This window comes from Pinus tabuliformis, chromosome 7 (genome assembly GCF_031772625.1).
Source record: "Pinus tabuliformis cultivar Carrire ecotype Pingquan chromosome 7, CPIR1, whole genome shotgun sequence".
NCBI lineage: Eukaryota > Viridiplantae > Streptophyta > Pinopsida > Pinales > Pinaceae > Pinus > Pinus tabuliformis.
This window is the reverse complement of record NC_142293.1, coordinates 1,309,840,034-1,309,860,754: the sequence shown is the minus strand read 5'-3', so window position 1 is coordinate 1,309,860,754 and position 20,721 is coordinate 1,309,840,034. Positions and strand designations below refer to the sequence as shown.

The 20,721-nt window shown below is 35.8% G+C and overlaps 1 protein-coding gene across 1 annotated transcript in view; it reads right to left on the bottom strand.

The window, feature by feature from the left end:
* Positions 1-16,317: 16,317 nt before the first annotated feature.
* The window catches only part of LOC149252349 (uncharacterized), a 119,927-nt gene continuing 115,523 nt past the window's right edge, over positions 16,318-20,721 (bottom strand). Inside the window, exons 4-7 of the mRNA XM_089459664.1 lie at positions 17,472-17,536; positions 17,258-17,347; positions 16,913-17,005; positions 16,318-16,816 (exon numbers count right to left, since the gene is read on the bottom strand). Coding sequence (XP_089315790.1) covers positions 16,409-16,816; positions 16,913-17,005; positions 17,258-17,347; positions 17,472-17,536 — 656 coding nt within the window. The 3' untranslated portion in view covers positions 16,318-16,408. The remainder of the gene's footprint in view (positions 16,817-16,912; positions 17,006-17,257; positions 17,348-17,471; positions 17,537-20,721) is intronic.

The following is a 20,721-nucleotide window of genomic DNA, read 5'->3' as shown; positions in this document are numbered from 1 at the left end:
CAAAATAGAGAAAGGTTAATTAAGCCTCTCCCCATGTAATTTTTTGTCTAGGCATTATCTTACTTAGAAGTATTTTTCATTGGGAGAAAAAAATAGAAAATGTCAGTCAACTCTGTTGAAGAATGTAACTAAGTTTGGTCTTCATAATTTGTACCATTATGTATTTTATGTCAAATCAAAATAAAAGAAAAAAGAGAAATTATTCTTATTATTTTGTAGACAAGCATGTTCTTCATGCTTCTAGGTTTTCAAGTGAAAGAGTCAAAGTCCTATTTGGACCTATTGTAAAAGAAAAAGAAAAAAGAATTTTCAAATATGTAATTTTGGGTCAAAAACTCCTCTAGGTGCCAAGTCAACCTACATGTCAAGTGAGTCAAATATGTAATTTTGGGTCAAAAACCCCTCTAGATGCCAAGTCGCCCTACATGTCAAGTTAGTCTTGTCCCAATGAACATGTCTATTCGCAACCCTCGAACAATATAAATAGAGGGAAGATGGAGCTCATTTGGACACACACACTTGGATGATTTTGGTCTGAAATATCGGAAAAAGGATAGAGATGATAAGAAGGGCCGAAGTATGATAGATGTCTTGTTGTTGATCGCGTGCTAATGGATTTGCTCGAAAGAAGGAAGGTTTGGCTTGGCATCTAGAGGTGGAAGTTTTATGTGATCATGGATCTTGGATGTCTCAACTTTGTTCAGATTCTATAAGAATAGAATTTTTTAAAGTTTTCTCCTTGAAAAGGTTTTGCCGAAACTTAGAGTCTATATCTTGTGTTCTTTTGTTTCTATGATCTTCATGTTCATGTTATGATAATTATTTGATAAAATAATCAAAATAAAAATTAATAAGAAGCCATTTAAATTCACAAAGAAATACTATTCAAAAGGATATCTAAATTAATCATTAATCTACAAAGCCTCCCGATTTCCAACATGGTATGAGAGCAAAGGTTTGATTGAGGATGAAAAATCACTTTGAAGTATTAAGCATCACGTGACTATGACTTAAATCTCATATTTGGTGGCTCTCTGAAAAATTTGGGTATGTGATTCTACGGTCTGCATTGTCCTCACAGTGGCTCGTTCTCATGGTTGAAGGCTCACCTTTATAATTCACAATGAGTAGCATAACTCTGCGATAACTCTAACAGATTTGACCCTGGGGAAAATAAGGACTATGTGGCAAAAATGCAATACAAGAAATTTACGGTGGAAAAGTATTATAACCTGTGGCTCGTTTTGAATGGCTCGCTACATCATATGCTATGCGGTCATTACCCTAAGGCACAAGGCTCGATGTATACACCGCGGTTTGGATAAGTACAGAGATTTGGTACTCATGGATTGTATATAAATCGCTGTATCTGTGGCTCGCGGGGATGAAAACTGTGATTTAAATCTGAAAAATGGCATCGTTTAAACAGTGACATATGTCGTATATGATGACACATTTTTTACTCATATTCTATATAACTCCGGATCGTTTATCTATTTACCTATGAATCGCTCTCATGGATCATATATATAGGTTACAGTGGCTTGGTTGGGCTCATTAATCCCTGTAGCATGACACGATAGTATGCTCATACAGTGGCATCGTGCCATCAATCTGCATATGTCGACATCATATTGTGATGGCTCGGTAATAAACTATAACTCGCCGAATTCCTATTTGTGACTTACAGGTCGCTCGCATCGTATGAATGCTCTACGATGGCTTCTCCATGTATTGATTGCACCATAATCAATACACTAGGGATCGCACTTAAATGACTCGGAGTTACGTAGGAGTCGATGGTGATATTTAATAGTCGACTTCCTCTGCACTAGCCATCATATATCACGCATTCTGAGAAAGGACTCGAAACTAGGCTTATTGTGATATGGCGCATGAATCTAGTGGGACTGTTTATCACAACGTAGTCGCATCACAATCTCGCTTATTTTAATTAAGGTTGTCTGATGTGTCAATTATTTAGCGCCAGGCATCAGAATCTGATGTGTTAAATGTTATGACTTGGCATCACAGTGATGCGATGGTTGGTATCTTGCAACTATCCTCACGATCACATGGTCGCAGGCCCTTAATACGCGCTAGAAATGGGCAGATACAGGAGGATGATACAAAGGACGTCTATTTGGCGAAATTAGGCAGGCAAAGAACTATTGCTTGCGAATTATAGCTCAACAATAAGTCTGGGACTTGTAGCCACAGTGATTTGAGAATAATCCACGTAAAACTTTATCAAGTAACCTATATATGACTGTAATTCAATGAGAAGTCATGCAATCTAAGACAGTTGTATGGAAGTGACACTCTACACGAAGGTTCTCATACCTATATGGCAGTGATAGGATGATATTCAATGTATGAAGATCAATGGACAGGAATTTGAATCATCTCCTAGAAGTGCGTTGACCTGGTTCAAGAAAGAATGATATTAAGATTAGCATAGCTCTGCGTAAAGACAAAGTTGGCAGCGCAACACAAGAGAAGTTGAGGCATTTGTTGTAGAAGTGTTGACAGGACCAGGACCAGATCTTTGAAGGTATGGTTATATCGGAGAGGTATGTACAATGTTTACGTGTATCTCATATTAAGTGTCTAGACTATGGTTATGATCATTAGAAAGGGTTTGTAAAAGTCTTTAGGGTTCTGTAGTTAATCTATTGCATATCTTGAGATTCTAGGGTCGTAGGTTTGTAAAAATCTAGAAGATTTTTGATATTTAGGGTTTTTGAACCCTAGATTGAACTAACCCTAGGATACAAAACCCTAACACTCATTGGTTGTTCTCTCTAAGGATACCCTAGCACTTGAAACAAAACTTCTAGGGTTTGCAGATTTGATTTTTAAAAGGATAATCTAGGGTATATGGTAACACCCTAGCAAGGGTTGAATTGAATAAAACCTAGGATTTAAAATCAAAACCCTAGGGCTGATGTTTTTGCTAAAAGAAAAAACCCTATCAAGGGTTAAATCAAGAAATTTGGGGTTGTATGCAAGAACCCTAGAAGTACATCCTCTAAGACACCATGGAAACCCTAGATTGATAGAATTGACATCATGCTCTTGTCTTTCTATATTTTGCTTGGTTGTACTTGGTGAAAATTGCGTACATAATAAAGGAAACAAAATGAGAAGGATGGAAGAACAAAGCAAAGCAAGACTCATGCTTGATGATGATGAGCGTGATGAAAAAGAGGTAATTGTAAGGACCCTGATATACATGTTGATGAAGCTTTCAGCAAATGAGTTCATTCCAAAAAACACATTGATGTTTGAAAGATGAAGCAGAACCTTGTTGCAATATGAAGACAAAACATGCAAAGTAATGTTGACTTTAGAGGGAGTTAGTAACAGAATTTGACGTGATGCCTTAACTAAGAAACTATTATGATCTGGTAACTCTGATATCGATGATCCACTTAAATTATGACTTGGCTCCCTCGGATGACATATTGCAAAAGCATGTGAAGCTGGAATGAGAGTTTACTTGATGATTTTGTACCTACAATTGTGTGATTTGATCATGGAACACAAGGTTTGCTCAATATGGAGATAGACCATGCGAAAGGATGTTGATCTCAAAACAAAACAAAAAATAGAATTTTACATCTTAACAAAAGGCCAGCATGTTGAAGTAATTGTGATATTAATGTTTTGGTATTGGTTATCTGGTTGGTAAATGGTTTTGCTACCTAAAAGAATGTTGCAAAAATACATAATGGTAATTGAAACAAGTGCATCTACAACTACTTGTTTCGAACTCAATTCATTGATACATGGATTTAGTGGATGGATTTGGTAATCCTTGAAGGATTATGTGGTCAAGATGCCTACATCATCTTGGAATTGAAAGGCATCAATACAAAAAGATAACCTAATGTTTATGTTTCAATGAAAATGAAGTTACTTTCATGATTAGAAGGAGCTATAATGCTCTACTTCGATTAACTCAATGTAATGTCTTTGTTGATGATGACTAGAGGAAAGTGATATGAAAGTTCAATGACCTAAACCATGTCATAGACTAAAGAAATTTTGCCTCCATTACAAAATCTCAATATGACGAGATGCAAAGGGGAGAAGGAGCCATACAGCTACTACTTGAAGATCTCCATAAAGAACTAGTAGTTGATGTATTGATGAAGACAAGATAAAAAGCTTGTGGTTGTGACTTCCCAATTGAAAGGAAGTAAGGAATATCCTCTATACTTGAGGGGGAGTAATAAGTCTCCTTAAATGTTTGAAAAGGAGCAAGGATTTATTCCTTGATCAATAGGGAATGAGGATTATCTCCTTGGTTAAGAGGGTGTGATGATGGACATTATATTCTCTTTTTCATGTGTCATGCACTAGGCCAGGACTAATAGTCATACGTCTAGTGATGACCATGGAAGGAGAATAGGGTCTGGAGGATTGGATAAGCATCTAAGATTTCCTTGAGGATATAGATTCCAAGATAAGAAGTAGACTAACAATCTTTGAGGATTGGACAGGTATTCAAGACAAGAGTGGTAAGGACTGATATTCTTTGAGGATTGGGAATCCAAGATAAAAATAGTCCTAAAAGGACATACCTAGTGAACATTAGGATGGGGTATGTGCCTTAAGAGGTCATGTGGTGTCTCATGTAAAGCCTATTGGCATTATGCTCAGATACAAATATAGCTTGTCAGTTAAAGCCCTTACTATGTTGACAATGTTAGTTACGATGTTGATGTTTAAATATGACTTATCAATCTGACTCTTCTTATGAGAATATTTCAGTTTGAGAATATCCTTGTACCGGGTGTACAATTATAAATACCTCCCTAGTTAAGAGGGAGTGTTGGATAATGTAACTAATTTTGTTCTTCATAACTTGTACCATTATTGCGTCGAGAGGCACTCTACAACCCAATATAGAGTAGATGTGTAGGTGTAATGTACGTATGTAAACAATTCTAAATATCATTTTAATTGAAAAATAATAATAATAATAATAAATCAAAAGTAGCCCCACGGGGGTAGGCAAGTTGGTAATCACAATGCGGTGAAGATCGTTAGAAAGGCGGGCTCTGTACTGAAGGTCATGAGTTCAATTCCCCCGGACTAACCCGGAGTTGTGGAGAGGGGCGAGTGCAGTTTCCCATGGGTTATAGTGGTAGCTTTCAAAATCGACCCTATGTAATGCGAGTTGCGAGGCTGCTCCAGTTGTCGATTCCTCTGTTAACAAAAAATAATAATAATAATAATAAATCAAAAGTGAATATGATGAGTGCAAACATCTAAATGTTGGCTCAATTAATAATAAAAAGTTAAATTAATAAAAAGAATAAAATTCAATTTGTTATATTTTGATTTTGTTATTAACTTGTGAATAGGTTTTGTTACAATACCATCGTTTATCAATATCGCAAGCCCAAAAACCATATCGTATTTCACAACCAAAATATTTTAGAACAATATGAAAAGATTCTTAATCATGGATATTCACCCAAACTTTACAGTGGATATTATTAACTTGTAAAAAATTGTCTTTGTTACATTACCATGGCTTATCTGTAGAAAATCTACTTGTAGGTTAACCCGATAATGCAATATAAATCAAAGCAGAATACTATAACCTACTTCTACTATCAATTTGTGGAAGCTTAAAGATCGAGTTGAACAATATAAACAGAAGCAGAAGAATCAATACACAATACACATGAAAATACTTCGCGGAAATCATACAAGGTGGAAATACATAGGAATTATGCAAAGCCTTAGCTCTCACAGCTAGCCAGCTCTCAGTACAATCCTCACAGATGCTCACAGGCAATCCTGGCTTCTCACAAGCCTTCCTCTCTGCCCTCTAAGCTCCTATTTCCTTACGTTGTTCCCCTGGGATGATTCTCCTTCAACCAAGTGGAAAACCTCTTCTACCTAGTGGATGATCACCTGATCTCACACATTGTCAGAACTACGCAATCCTTAAGGAATTATTCCTTCTGCATAAATGAGTTTTCTTTATAAGAAAACACATGTAATTGATAGTACATTGTCCTTATCGTTAATCTCAACTGGGTCTTTCTCAGAATAGGCATGCATGAGTTTCTGATGAGGGAATCTTCAGTTAACTCGAGTACACTAGTTGATTGCATGCATGCATCAACTGACTGTTATCTCTCTAGTAGTTCCTCAAATAGTTTGGAACTAATTTAACTGGACTTAACTCAATAAACTGAGTTAACTAATTATAACTCAAATATAACTCAATCTTATCTCCTTAATTTAAGGGATAACTCTTGCATGACTTCAGAAAGACTTCTAACTTGAATTTCTCCAACTAATTAAGTCAAAATAACTTAATTAATTATTTCCAAGTATCTATTAAGATTAAATTTGATTTTAATTCACAATTTAATTCAAGGACAAATTAAATTGGAATATTCTTATTACCACATTTCAACACACCCTCTCAACAAGAAAGGGATTATCTGCCACCCCGATCCTGTCTCTGTGGAACTCGAATTTACACTTTGACAATGCCTTTGTCAAAATGTCAGCATCTTGCTCCTCTGTCGAAATACACTGCAGCAACATGATCCTCCCATCATTAGCTGCTTTCTTTACCTTGTAAAGCCAACGGGAACTCACAACTGACTTGTTCTCCGGTCTTGGAACCACGTCCCAAACACTGTTACGAACTATGGAGTCATACTCCACCATAGCATCAACCCAAATCGGCTACTACACTGCTTCCTCAAAGGAATATGGCTCGGTCTCAACACATTCCCCAACAAGGGCCATGTATCTAGTGTACCTCTCAAGTGACCTCTGTCTGCACTAAGAAGATGGTGCTCCCACATTCTCTCTCGCATCCTCCAACAATCTGTCAGCTTCTCTTGTGTGCTTTCATCCATCTCTGTAAGACTCTGCTTGAGTGGATGTCTCCACTCTTGGAACCTCTGCATGCGGCTGCTCCACATGAGTCTGAGGCTCCTCCTCCTTACGAACTAACAGTTCCTCCACAACATGTAGTTGGAGCTCCCTCTCAAGGGAAACTCGCATGGCCTTTTTCTCATCAAACTTGAGATCTATGCGAACCACTGTCCTCCAACTGGTAGGCAAGTACACCCGATAGTTGTGAGTTGTATCAGTGTACTCCACAAGTATCCCAAACTCTATTGTCAGCTCAAGCTTCTTCCATGCGTCCTTTGTCCTGCAAAAATACACCGATGAGCCAAAGGTCCTGAAGTGACCAACATCTGGTCTCTTACCGGAGAAAGCTTCCTCTGGTGTCTTCATCCCAAGTATGTGATGCAGGCTTCTATTCTATAAATAAACCACTGTGTTGCATGCCTCAGCACACAAGTGAAGTGGTAGGCCTTTGTCATGCAGCATTGTCCATGCTTCCCCTACAATAGTTTTGTTCTTCCTCTCAGCGACCCCATTCTGTTGTGGGTTATGAGGTTCCATCAACTCTCGTTTAATTCCTTCCGCTGCACAGAAGTCCTTAAACTCTTGAGAGACATATTCTCCACCGTTGTCGCTTCCCAAGGCCTTGATCTTCTTCCCTGACTCTTTCTCGACCAAAGCTTTGAACTCAGAAAACTTTGTGAAGGTTTGGTCCTTCTTCTACATGAAATAAATACAACATTTACGAGAATAATCATCAATGAAAATCACATAATACCTTTGCTTCGTTGTGGATGCCATCGAGAATGGTCCACACACATCAGTATGAACTCGCTCTAAGATAGCCTTTGCTGGACTGTCTCAATCATGAAAGGAAGACTTGGTGTATTTCCCAAGGTACAACATTTGCATGTGTCAACTTTCTCAAGTTTACCTTTGGGAAGTCTTGTAGATATCTGTTGCATTATCTTCAAAGCCCCATGATGCAAATGGCCCAACCGCCTATGCCACAACTCGCCAATGTCTTGGCTTTGCACCAATTATGCTTTCGTACTCAATGTTGTACAATAATCTACCTCTAGTTTATAGAGATTCTTCACCCGAATCCTTATCCTCTTGATCTGACCCGTGGCTATGTGTCTTAGGAACACCTTTCCTTTACTGAAAAAAACATCGTAGCCTTTGTCCTCCAACATCGTGATCGATAACAAGTTCTTCTTCAGTCCAAGCACATACTTCACATCTGTCAAGGTGACAGGAGCTCCATGCTCCCTTTGGAAAGAAACCATGACCACTCCTAAAAAACTATACCTTCCGTCGTCAGCCATCTCTATGCGCATATTGAGGTCTTTCTCCTCCAAGGTACTTAATAAACTTTTATCACCGGTCATGTGGAATGAGGGTCCACTGTCAAGATACTAGACACAACCCATCATCGATGACACCATGCATGCAATGAGGGTAAAGTCCATTTCGAACTGAGAGGCTAATGCTTGACCTTCCAATCCTTCCAAGATCCCTTCTTGGACTTCTTCGATGGGCAATTAGTCACATAATGTCCCATCTCGTGACAATTAAAGCATCTCACTTTAGACTTGTCACCCTTCTTCCGTCCGTGAGAAGAATTCGATTCGGAATGGGACGCCTTCCCCTTCCCTTTACTTGCCTTACTTGCTAAGGCCCGATTTTCTTCATCATCATCCTTGGATGAAGAACCATCTCGTGTGCTCCTCTTGATGTCCTTTTGCATAAGAGCTTACCACAGTCATTCCCAATCCGGCAATTTCTCCCTTCCATTCGCAGAGTCCTAATAGCTATTCCAACTCTTTGGAAGGCCAAGGAGAGCGAGGCTCACAATATCATCATTGGCAGTAGTTATTCCCACACTACCAAGCTCATCTCTGCATGTGGTGAGCTTGTTCAGATATGTGGAAATAGTATCGCCCATCACCATCTTGATTCTTCGAAGCTTATCCTTGAGTGCCAATTTCCTCTGGTCACTACTGTTCTGGTAGAGGTCCTTCAATGTCTTCCACATTGAAAATGGAGTATCCTTCCCATGGAGACTCAAGACAATATGGTCTCGAACTCCCTCAAGGATGATCTGTCTCACCTTCGCCACTAACTTCTTCCACTCAGCCAACTCTTCTGCATTAGTTGAAGCTGGCTTTTGGATTTCTTGATCAATGAATTCCTTCAAGCCATTGTCTTCTAATACAGCCTCCATTCTATGTAATTCAAGCTACCTTCCAAGGCATACTCGAGTCTCAAGCCACAGAACTCCATTGGCCAACCTTGAAGTATGATATGAATTTGATTTGCACCTACAACCCCGAACTTCAAACTTCAAATTCTCTCTCAGTATATTGTTCACAGCTCCGATAACATGTAGAAAATTTCTACAAATTCAGCTCTGATACCATGTAGAAAATCTGTTGTGTAGGTTAACCTGATAATGCAATATAAATAAAAGCAGAATACTATAACCTAATTCTACTATCAATTTGTGGAAGCTTAAAGATCGAGCTAAACAATATAACCAGAATCAGAAGAATCAATACACAATACACATGAAAATACTTTGGGGAAATCCTCAGCTAAAAACCCCACTATCTGTATTATTATACAAGGTGGAAATACATATGAATTATACAAAGCCTTAGCTCTCACAGCTAGCCAGCTCTCAGTACAATCCTCACAGATGCTCATAGGAAATCCTGGCTTCTCACAAGCCTTCCTCTCTGCCCTCCAAGCTCCTATTTCCTTGCGTTGTTCCTCTGGGATGATTCTCCTTCAACCAAGTGGAAAACCTCTTCTACCCAGTGGATGATCACCTGATCTCACACATTGTCATAAATACGCAATCTTCAAAGAATTATTCTTCTGCATGCATTAGTTTTCTTTATAAGAAAACACATGCAACTGATAGTACACTATCCTTGTCTTTGATCTCAACTGGGTCTTTCTCAGAATAGACATGCATGAGTTTTTGATGAGGGAGTCTTCAATTAACTAGAGTACACTAGTTGAGTGCATGCATGCATCAATTGACTGTTAACTCTATTAGTTCCTCAAACAGTTTGGAACTAATTTAACTGGACTTAACTCAGTAAACTGAGTTAACTAATTACAACTCAAATATAACTCAATCTTATCTCCTTAATTTAAGGGATAACTCTTGCATGACTTCAAAAAAATTCTAACTTGAATTTCTCCAACTAATTAAATCAAACTAACTTAATTAATTATTTCCAAGTAGCTGTTAAGACTAAATTCGATTTTAATTCACAATTTAATTCAAAGACAAATTAAATTGGAATATTCTTGTTGCCACATTTCAACATTATCAATACCACATGCTCAAAAAACATAACTTATTTGAGAATCAAAATATTTTATAACAATATGAAAATATTCTTCACTGTGGATGTTCATCCCCACTTTACCATGGATATTATTAACTTGTAAATAGGCTTTGTTACAATACCATGGGCCAATGCCATGGCTTATCAATACCACATGCCCAAAAAACATTACTTATTTCACAATCAAAATATTTTATAACAATATGACATGATTCTTAATCATGGATATTCACCCCCACTTTGCTATTGATATTATGAACTAGTGAATAATCTCTCTTACAATAGCATGGGCTAATAACATGGCTTATCAATACCACATGCCAAAAAAATCATAAACTATTTCACAATTAAAATATTTTATAACAATATGATAAGATTTTTAACCATCTATATTCACCCCACTTTACCATGGATATTATTAACCTGTAAATAAGATTTCTTACAATACCATGACTTATCAATACCACATGCCCAAAAAGCATAATTTATTTCACAATAAAAATATTTTACTTTAATTTAATTTTATAACATTTTTTTAATTGAAGATAATAGGAAAAGGGTTATAATTAGTTTTGAGATATATCCAAACCCTCTATTCTCACTACTACTAAAAATATTCCCATAGAAATTAAATTAAAGTTTAATAAAATTAAAAATGAGAATACTTTATATTTAAAGATGTGAAATTTATATAGCGCAAATATTAGTAAGAAGCAACATAGGTCCATCTTAACTAAGGATCCAAGTGATGACAACAAGCAAAATGAAGGGAAGAGGGGGAGGGAGAGAGAGGACTCAAAGAGAGATGGAGTTGGAGAGGGAGAGAGAGGGAAGGAAGAAGAAAGACACAAAGGGAGAAAGGTAGAGAGAGAGGGAGTGACAAGGGAGAGATGGAGAGAGAGCAAGGGAGAGAGGAGAGCAGGAGGGAAGAGAGAGAGGCAGAGAAGAAGAGGCAGGGAGGGAGAGAGAGAGAGATAGATATGGAGAGAGAGAGTGTATGTTTGGGGTGTGAGATAGAGAGAGGGAATAAGAAAGAGACACATAGATACAAATATAAATATTATGTAGTATTATATAACCAACCTAGAATCATATTAACCCATATCTATCAAGCACCGAGAGGGATCAAATCCCTTGAGGTGTAAACCTTTCCTCAATTTTTGCATTCAAAAAAGAGGTTTGCACATCGAGAGATTGGATCCCTCTCGACACTTGATAGATCCGAGTTAATATGGATCTAGGTTGGTGTATTTTATGTAAAAAGCAAAAGAAAAGAAAAAAGAAAAATTATTATTATTATTTTTCTAAACAAGCATGTTCTTCATGGTTTTTGAGTCAAAGAGTCAAAGTCCTATTTGGACCTATTGTAAAATAAAAATAAAAAGAATTATCAAATATGTAATTTTGGGTCAAAAACTTCTCTAAGTGCCAAGTCAGCCTACATGTCAAGTCGATCTTGCCCCAATGGACATGTCTATTTGAACCCCCTTGAACTATATAAATAGAGGGAAGATGGAGTTCATTTGGACACACACACTTGGATGATTTTGGTCTCAAATATCGCAGAAAGGATAAAGATGATAAAGAGGGTCGAAGTATGTGAGATGTCTTATTGTTGATCGCGTGCCAATGGATCTGCTAGAAAGAAGGAAGGTTTGGATTGGCATCTAGAGGTGGAAGCTTTTTGTGGTCATGGGTCATAGATGCCTCAATTTTGATCTGATTCTATAAGAAGAGATTGTTTTTGTGTTTTCCCCTTAGAGTGGTTTTGCCCTGGCTTGGAGCCTATATCTTGTGTTCTTTTATTTATGTGATCTTCATGTTCATGTTATGGTCATTGTTTGATGAAAGAATCAAATAGAAATTAATAAGAAGCCATCTAAATTCACAAGCAATTGCTATTCAAAAGGAAATCTAAATTAATCTACAATGCCTCCTGATTTTCAGCAAACCCTTCTAAATACAAGTTTTCATTGGGACCCTCAATCCCACACATAGAAGAGCTTTCTTTGATGTAGAATATAAAATGGTTGACCACTACTTCACCATTCATGGTGTTAGGGAAAATTGAAATATTGGATAAGGTCAGACAAATAAACACAAAAATATAATATGGGATGGATAATATTAACACCAACATGCTAAGGAAGAAACACTCACATGCTCAAAGATAAAACTAACTCAATTGAAAGTTGGGGGAAGACATAAAATCATCTGAAAATTCAAAATTAAAGATGGGTTATAAACCATACCAATAAAATTAGGGATTGAATAAACAATTATAGATCTTTGACAAGTGGAGAATTAAAGTGGAATTGATAAGGAATTGATTATTTCTTTAGAATGAAAGAAGCATACCCTCTTTTCATAGGTTTAGATCACTATTTTGCATAATAAACATTTCATAACTTTATACCAATCTTTTTACATAACAAAATATAAATTAGTAATTGAACTAGCAATAATGAGCTTAAAATCATTCCTCTCTTTCTATGGATCTAGACAAAGCAAGAACTTTGCCTAGAATTTATAAGATATAGGCATTTGCATTGATTATGATTCAAGTATAAATTTATTAATAAACAAGGGGAAAAGCATGACTATGTCAGTGCTTTTGATAGGAATGATAAGAAGTGTCACTTCAAAAAATTGTGTTCAAAACTTTAAAGAAGTGCTACTTCAAAAAATTGTGTTCAAAACTTATAATTTAGTAAAATCTTGTAACCCCAGAGAATTCTTTTTTTTACATTATTATATATTTTTATTAAAATAATTATTCTAAAGTTTAAATGCAAAAAGTATTTAGCAATAGTAGCCTCCACTAGTGAGTGAAAAATATCATCATTATATATCACATAGAGGTTGGAGGAGGTATCTAAGAGAAATGAAGGATCTAAAAAAAGATGCAAGTAAATAAGTAAGATGTTGAGTCTAAGGTAGGAAATGATTACTTACAAAAAGGTCAACTTTCCTCTCAAAATATAAGGAACATCACAGTAAAATAAATGATCTTATTGTCCACATCCCACGGGACGTAGAATAGATGGTGATGGGGTGTACTATTAAGTCACTCCATGATGTGAAGGTCATCGATTCAAAACTATGTGGGCAAAAATCCAATCATGTTAAAGGCTAGTGTGACCCAAGCCAAGTGTGATCCTAGGTGATTTTGACGGCTTAAATGCCCCTGGATCACGGTTTCTCAAGCCAAAGTTTAAGCCTATAGTCATTTCTGAAGGACACAAACCACTTGAAAAACAAAAGAAAATAATCTTATTGTCCACAATTACTTTGTGACATATAAAACAAAGAAATATGGCAAATTGTTAGATAGACTTAAATGAAATCATATTCAAGATCTTCCCAATCCGAAATGGGCACTCAACCACTTGGACGTTACTTACCAAGCTCAAGAGAATAATACTAAAAAGATTATCCATATTCCTCAACATCATATTAGGCATAAATCTAAAATGATGATCAAAATTGTTCACGACATTTTTGTTTTGATGTTGTTGGAATTTAACGTAATTTGTCATACTATATACAAAGTCCATAGGAATATATAAAATTTTGAAGAATTTTTAATACAATTTCTAACACTAAAAGAACCCACAAGTAGTAAGAGCCATCTGGACTAGGTTTTGTATTATATTTTGTAATTTATTGGTTATATGTATATTTTATTTATTTAAGAAATGCAAAATAATAATAACTATCTTGTAGAATACAAGGTTCTTTTTACATAAGTGGAATGAACGTACTTGAAAGCATAGTCGCAAGATCAATTCAATAAATAGAAAATGCATTCCCAAAAATCTAATATGACATCAATATGGTAGGATATGGGTATCAAAGATATGAAGTATATTATTAAAATCATAGTCGCAAGATTCAATTCAATAAACAAAAAATGCATTCTATGCACTCGAGTGCACAGGTCAATGGTTGGGGCAGTCGGTTTTCTCGCACCCCACCAGCGATCGAGTCCCTGTATGTGGCGCTGTGCGGCAGCCTATGGTGTTTCATTGAGAATGTACGGTATATTGTGATTGATGTGATGGATTCGCTCCACAACTTCGGATGTTGTATCTGCTCGCTTCGGCGTATATTTGTAATATGTTGCTTCTTCAAGGGGATGTACCTCCCCCCGAAGAAAAAAAAAACAACAACAAAAAATGCATTCCCAAAAAATCTAATACGACATCAATATGGTAGGATATGGGTATTAAAGATATGAAGTATATTATTAAAGATAGTTAAAAGTACTTTGACCATGCTGAGGAATCAATGTTATTAGAATTGGTACATTCTTTGAATTGATAACTAATCAGAATTGGATTGGAACTGATTAAAAACCCATACCAAAAAATATATAAATTATTCAAATTTTAAAAGAAAAATATGTACATCCATATGAATCCAAATCATTTATACACAAATATGCAAAAGTTTATATTTATATAACAAGAAAGAGTGCATATAGCCAAAATAGTACTTAGTGCAATACATCTTTTAACCAAAAATACATCAACAAAGAGGCTCTAGAAGGAATCTAGTGTTAAAAAATACCTACTTATCATCAATATCATTGACTACATTGTGACCCTTATCATCAACATCACCCTCTAAGCATTAAAATGAGATAGAAAAAGCTTTGCATGTCACACCAAGTTGTTGTTTAAGAGATGGTTATATTTTTACTAGGGTCATGATAAATGAATTCAACAACCAATGTCACTAACATCAAAGTACATAGAGGATTTGATATTGATTAAATGTTAGTTTTGTACCCTCTTGTATAACAAAATCCAATGGAAACATTGCAATCCTCCTAATCTTGAAATTATAAAATCTATAAAGTCTGCTAGATTTTGAGTGAGATTTAAAATTCTGCTTTCTCCATATGAAATCTAATGAGGTCAGAAACAGTGTCAAACATCCTAAGTCAATTAATGGTAATGTTAAAATTTTAAGTAAAAGTGACGTACCCTTTTATCTTTCAAGAAAATGAAAGATAAAGAGAATATGACTTCTGCTTTGAGAATTTAACATTACCATTAATTGCATAGCAATAGTATGGCCCCAGGCTTTAATAATAGATTGCCCAACTCAGAAATTATGGGTTTTTTAATAATAATAAATTGTGTTTTGAATGTGCTTAACTGCATTTACGAAACAGGCCAATTCGACGAAAAAAAGTTGATTTCATACCAAACTCACTGGTTCCGTTCCAGAAGCAGTCAATTCGTTATCAAACAGACCTTTTCCAATTCTTCGTTATCAAACAGATCTTGAACCAGACCAGTTTGGGAGTCAAACTGATCGAACTAGCCGGTTCTAATCCGATTCCAATAACATTGTAAATTGATGTATGGAAAATTCACCAAATAAACAAATTTTCACACAGCAAAGACCAATACAACCATATCTTGCTGCTATGCTTAAAATTGTTGTATACTTTTGAACGCGGGTAAAAATATACAAATTCCTATAAATATCACAAAATAAGTTTTTGTTAAATACTTTTGGATAAATGAGTAATTCAAAACATTGCTAAGAAAATACAAATTCTTATAAATCACATATTGGAAATGGAGATTATGGTTTTAGGTAAATATGTTGCCTAGAGTCTTGCCTAGGTTGAAAAGAGTGATTCATGTTATTTTCCTTTTCTATAATTTTGTAATATAAAATTGTGGGTAATATAAAATTGTGGGCAAAGAAGGTAGACTTTTAGAAATTGAGAAAATTTTGTTTTAATGGGGAATCTTCAGCAAAAATAGAGCCAGAAAATTATTGAATCGCAAATGTTAAGGTTAAGAAAATTTCGGTAAATTTTGTTCAAGAATTATTATATTCTTAGTAGTCATTGACATGATAAAGATACAAGCCTGCCCTATTGAACGAGCCGATGTCGACTGCAAAAAATCTGATCCAAATGATCACCTTCTGCTGTAAAACCTCAACCATTACTGGTTGATTATTGAATTTCAAATTATAAATATGAAAATCAAATAACAATAGGTTGTTATATCTTATCTACATATTTTCAACATATGTTGAAAATCTAATATTGTCAAATCATGACAGCATAAAGCAGCTTGAGCACGTTAATGATGAACTATACAAAAATCAAGAGCAAAACATTAACTCTCCAGTTTACTATCCAACCAAGCTATGATATCACTGGCAATCTTATCGCGTTCCGGTTCAAATAACAAATCATGCAAAAGTCCCTCATAAAGCTTTATCGTTTTATGCTTTGAAGCCGCTTGATTGTATAACTCTTGAGATGCACCTGGATCCGTCACAGTGTCAGTTGTTCCATGGAGGACTAAAAAGGGAACGGTTATTCTTTTCATATTCTGTTGCAAGTAAGAGCAGATCCGTAGTATCTCCGAGCCGGTTCGGACCCTGATTGGCCCAGTATATACCAGTGGGTCAGAGTATTTAGCAAGAAGAGCTAGAGGATCACGAGATACTGCTCCTCCTTTCTTATTTGCAGCAGCAAACTGGTACCTTGGTAAAAGAAGAGAAAAAATCGGAGCAATTACCTGCCATAATTCAACCCAGAAATATATCAAGTACTTTTTATAACCAACTATGAACTTTGTCCAATCTTAAAACTTATTCAAAAAGGAACTTCGTACCCCAAAAACTGGATGTGCAGGCCTGACTCGTAGTGCTGGAGAAGTAATGACAACTCCTTTTACCATTTTTTCAACATCAGGGTCTAAAGCTGCCTATAGATACTTATTTGATCAACAGAAAAGTCTTCAGAAAAATCCTAACAAATTTAGCTTCATTCAATGAATGACAGGACGAAAATAAATTTGTCTTTCACAAAGGTTTAAAATTGAATTCCTAATATTATCCGAGGCACCTTTTTTTATCAATCATAGGACAGTCTATTCTTTTGAAAGACATGCAATAGTTGAAATCAGACAAATTTCCAAACAGGACTGGCGTTAATATCTCAAGGCAAAGAAGGTTACCTTCAAGATAATTGCTCCACCTGTTGAGTGTCCAAATAAAAAGCAAGGGAAGCTTGGGTTCTCCGATTTGACTTTTTCTAGGAATGCCTTCTGTAAGATGCATGCATATATAAAATATAAAATATAAATAGGTCATTATGGCAATGTATTAACCTTTAGAAAAATTGTAGTTATGGCAATGCATTAAGCTTATATATAGTTTAGCTATATGTACTGCGTCTGCAATAGCTTGATCAAGAGATGGTACATATCCATGCAATCCGTCACTTCCACCGTGACCTGCAACAACCCCCATATGAGCAATAAGTATCCACTAGTTGCTGCTCAATGGGGGCAGTATCCCATTGAGGTTTTTAAAACAAATATTTGGAAACTCCGTTCCAAAGACTATGAACAACCTTCTTTCCAAAGGATAAGAGAAGTAATCTTTAAATTTAGGTATCTTGAACATTTTTTTAAACACTATAATCACATTACTTGCGATAAAGCCAATGTTCCACCAAGACTCGGGGGAATGCACGTGCGGGAAGAGGGGGGAATGTGTGAAGTACCTTCAAATTTTAGGGAAATTTAGGATAGACTGGGAAATGCTCAGGTATATATATATATATATATTCAATAATGAAAGCATATATATATGTATATATCAAATTCAATAATGAAAGCATAAATATATTGATCTATATTCATCATTATCATTCTAGAATCTACATGATCATTTATCATTCTGGAATGTAAAATGATTTAACATCTAAATTCATCATTCTAGAATCTAATTAGTAAATAACCATAGTTTTAAAAACCGGCCAGCATAAACCGGAAACAGGTCAAACCAGCTGATTCATTATGCAACTAGGTCAAACCGGGCAAAATACCCAGTTTAAATGCTGATTTAGCCAAAAAAAAACAGAAAACCGGCGGTTTATTGCCAAGGCCGCCGCGGACCAACAGAGTCTTTTTGGAAGCTTCCTAAGTATTTTGGAGGGAAAGTAAGGGTTGTTTCCCTCCAAAAACACCCTCTCCAAGCCTTTAAAAGGAGATCACCCCCCTCATTTGCCTCACACATTTCATTTGATGTTTTTGTGAGTTTGATTGAGAGCTTGAAGAGTGTTGAGTTATAGTAGCCATCATGCTTCCAAAATCCAAGAATATTGCATGGGTTCATTGTGATATGATTGAAGGCAAAATGATCTGCAGATATTGCCAAAAATTTATTAAAGGAGGGGGTATTAAAAGGTTCAAGCAACACTTCGCTGGGATAGGAGGACATGTAAAGCCATGTGGAGCACCAAATGAAGTAATAGGGCATATTAGGGCAGAATACCTTCAGAAGTTTGAGACTCAAGTAACTGAACCATTAGAGAAGTTTGTGACTCAAGCAGCTGAAAAGTTTGGGAGTCGAGACTCAACCAACTGAATTTGATCATGATGAGAAGTTTCTAGTGATAATGTTGATCACTAATATCATATATGTAGACTTGTAGTAGGCCAGTGGCCCCATAGTTTGTAGGCTTTGTTTTTGAACTCTAGAGGCCATTTAGAGCCTCATTGATTATATATTTTGTTGTTGATATGTATTGCACTTGGTGCCATTTTGATATATTCACCTTTACATGGGTATATATATGAGCAAACTTTGCATATTTTGTGTCTATTGATTTGGAATCATGGTTTTAAATCTTAAAAATAGATTTTTCATTAAAAATTAATTATTTCATGTGTTTTTTTAAAACCAATTCATTGAGATCTAACCAGTCCCAGTTTGATTGGTTCCGGTTTGAAACCCAGTTTATTAAGTGAACCGGTTCATTCATCGGTTCAAGTTTTAAAATTGTGATTGAAACTGAACCAGTGATTGAATCGAAAAACCCTCTGAACCGAGAATCGGTCGGAACAAGATCAGTAAAAAAAACTGGACCAAAAAACCAGTCAACCAAAAACACTAAAACTATTCAAATTTTAAAGAGAAACATATATATTTATGTGCATCCATATGAATCCAAACTATTTATACACAAGCAAAAGTTTTCATTTATATAACATGTAAGGGTGCACATAACCAAAATAGCACCGAGTGCAATCCATCTCTGAAATGAAAATACAGCAACAAACAAGCTCTAGACTAAGTCACATGACACGAGGACACATAAATACGAGTATTCAATACGAAACGCAGTGACCTGGAAACAGGACACGGGGGACACGTTTTATATATATTTAATAAAATATATATATATACCGAAATATAGTTTTTTATCCATATTAAATTGCAGGTTGCAGCTTATCTAATCAAATTAAAATATAATTACTTCTCAAAGTTCATAGTTCACTTTAAAAAAACAAATAGAAACAAAATTTACTATTTAGAAATTAGAATGTGATATGCTTGGTCTTGATTCTTGAATATTCAATGTTCATTGTTCATGTACAGCTTACAAGCACATAAGAAAATAACTAAAGTATAATCCTATTGATTTCCTCTGCCCCTCTTACGAGAAAATGCCACAGCTTTCTCTTTCCCTCTAGATGTAGATGTTGGTGCTGGTGGAGTTGGCAGTGGAGTTTGCTATGCTCTAGAAGCTGAAGAACTAGAAGTAGGAGTTATAGGAGGTAGACTACGTCCTCTACTGGTGGCAAGGGTAGCTGGGCAGGTGGTGTCACCTGGAAACATTACAATCTCCCAATCCTGAAATCCTGAAAAACTGATAAGTCTGTTGCATTTTGAATGAAATCTAAAATTCTACTTTCTCCATATGAAATCCAATGAGGCTGGAACCACTCTCAAACATCCTGAATCATTTCATGGTAATGTTAAAAATTGAAGTAAAAGGATGAAAATGAAGATTAAGGAGAATGTCACTTTTACTTTAAGAATTTAACATTACCATGAATAGCATATCAATACTAGGGCCTAGACTTGATCATTAAGCTGCCCCACTCAAAAATTATTTGTTTCTTTCAAAAAAAATTGCAGCTTATGCAGGCAACGTTTTCTATCAACGGAATACGTGTTTTCCAGATGCAGGACACGACGAAAACCGGTGAATACGTTTTACATTTTACAGGACACGATGAAAAACGTTTTCGACACGTTTTAGGGCCGTTTTCATGTCCGACATGTAAAATACGGGACCCGGGACCTTGGAGGACGTGTCCTGTGACTTAGGCTCTAGATGACCTCTAGCATCTAAAAAAAATCATGCTACAAAAAATACCTACATATCATCAAAATAATTACCTATATTGTGATCTTCGTTATCAATATCACCCTCTAAGCATTAAAATAAAATAGAAAAAACGTAGCATGTCAAGTCAAGATTTTGTTTGCGTGATGGGTACATTTTTAGTAGAGTCATGATAGAGGAGTTTGACAACTAATGCTACAAACATCAAAGTGCATAGAGGGCTTGGTGCTCTTCATTAATACTAATTCCATACCCTGACAAAATCCAATGGAAACGTTG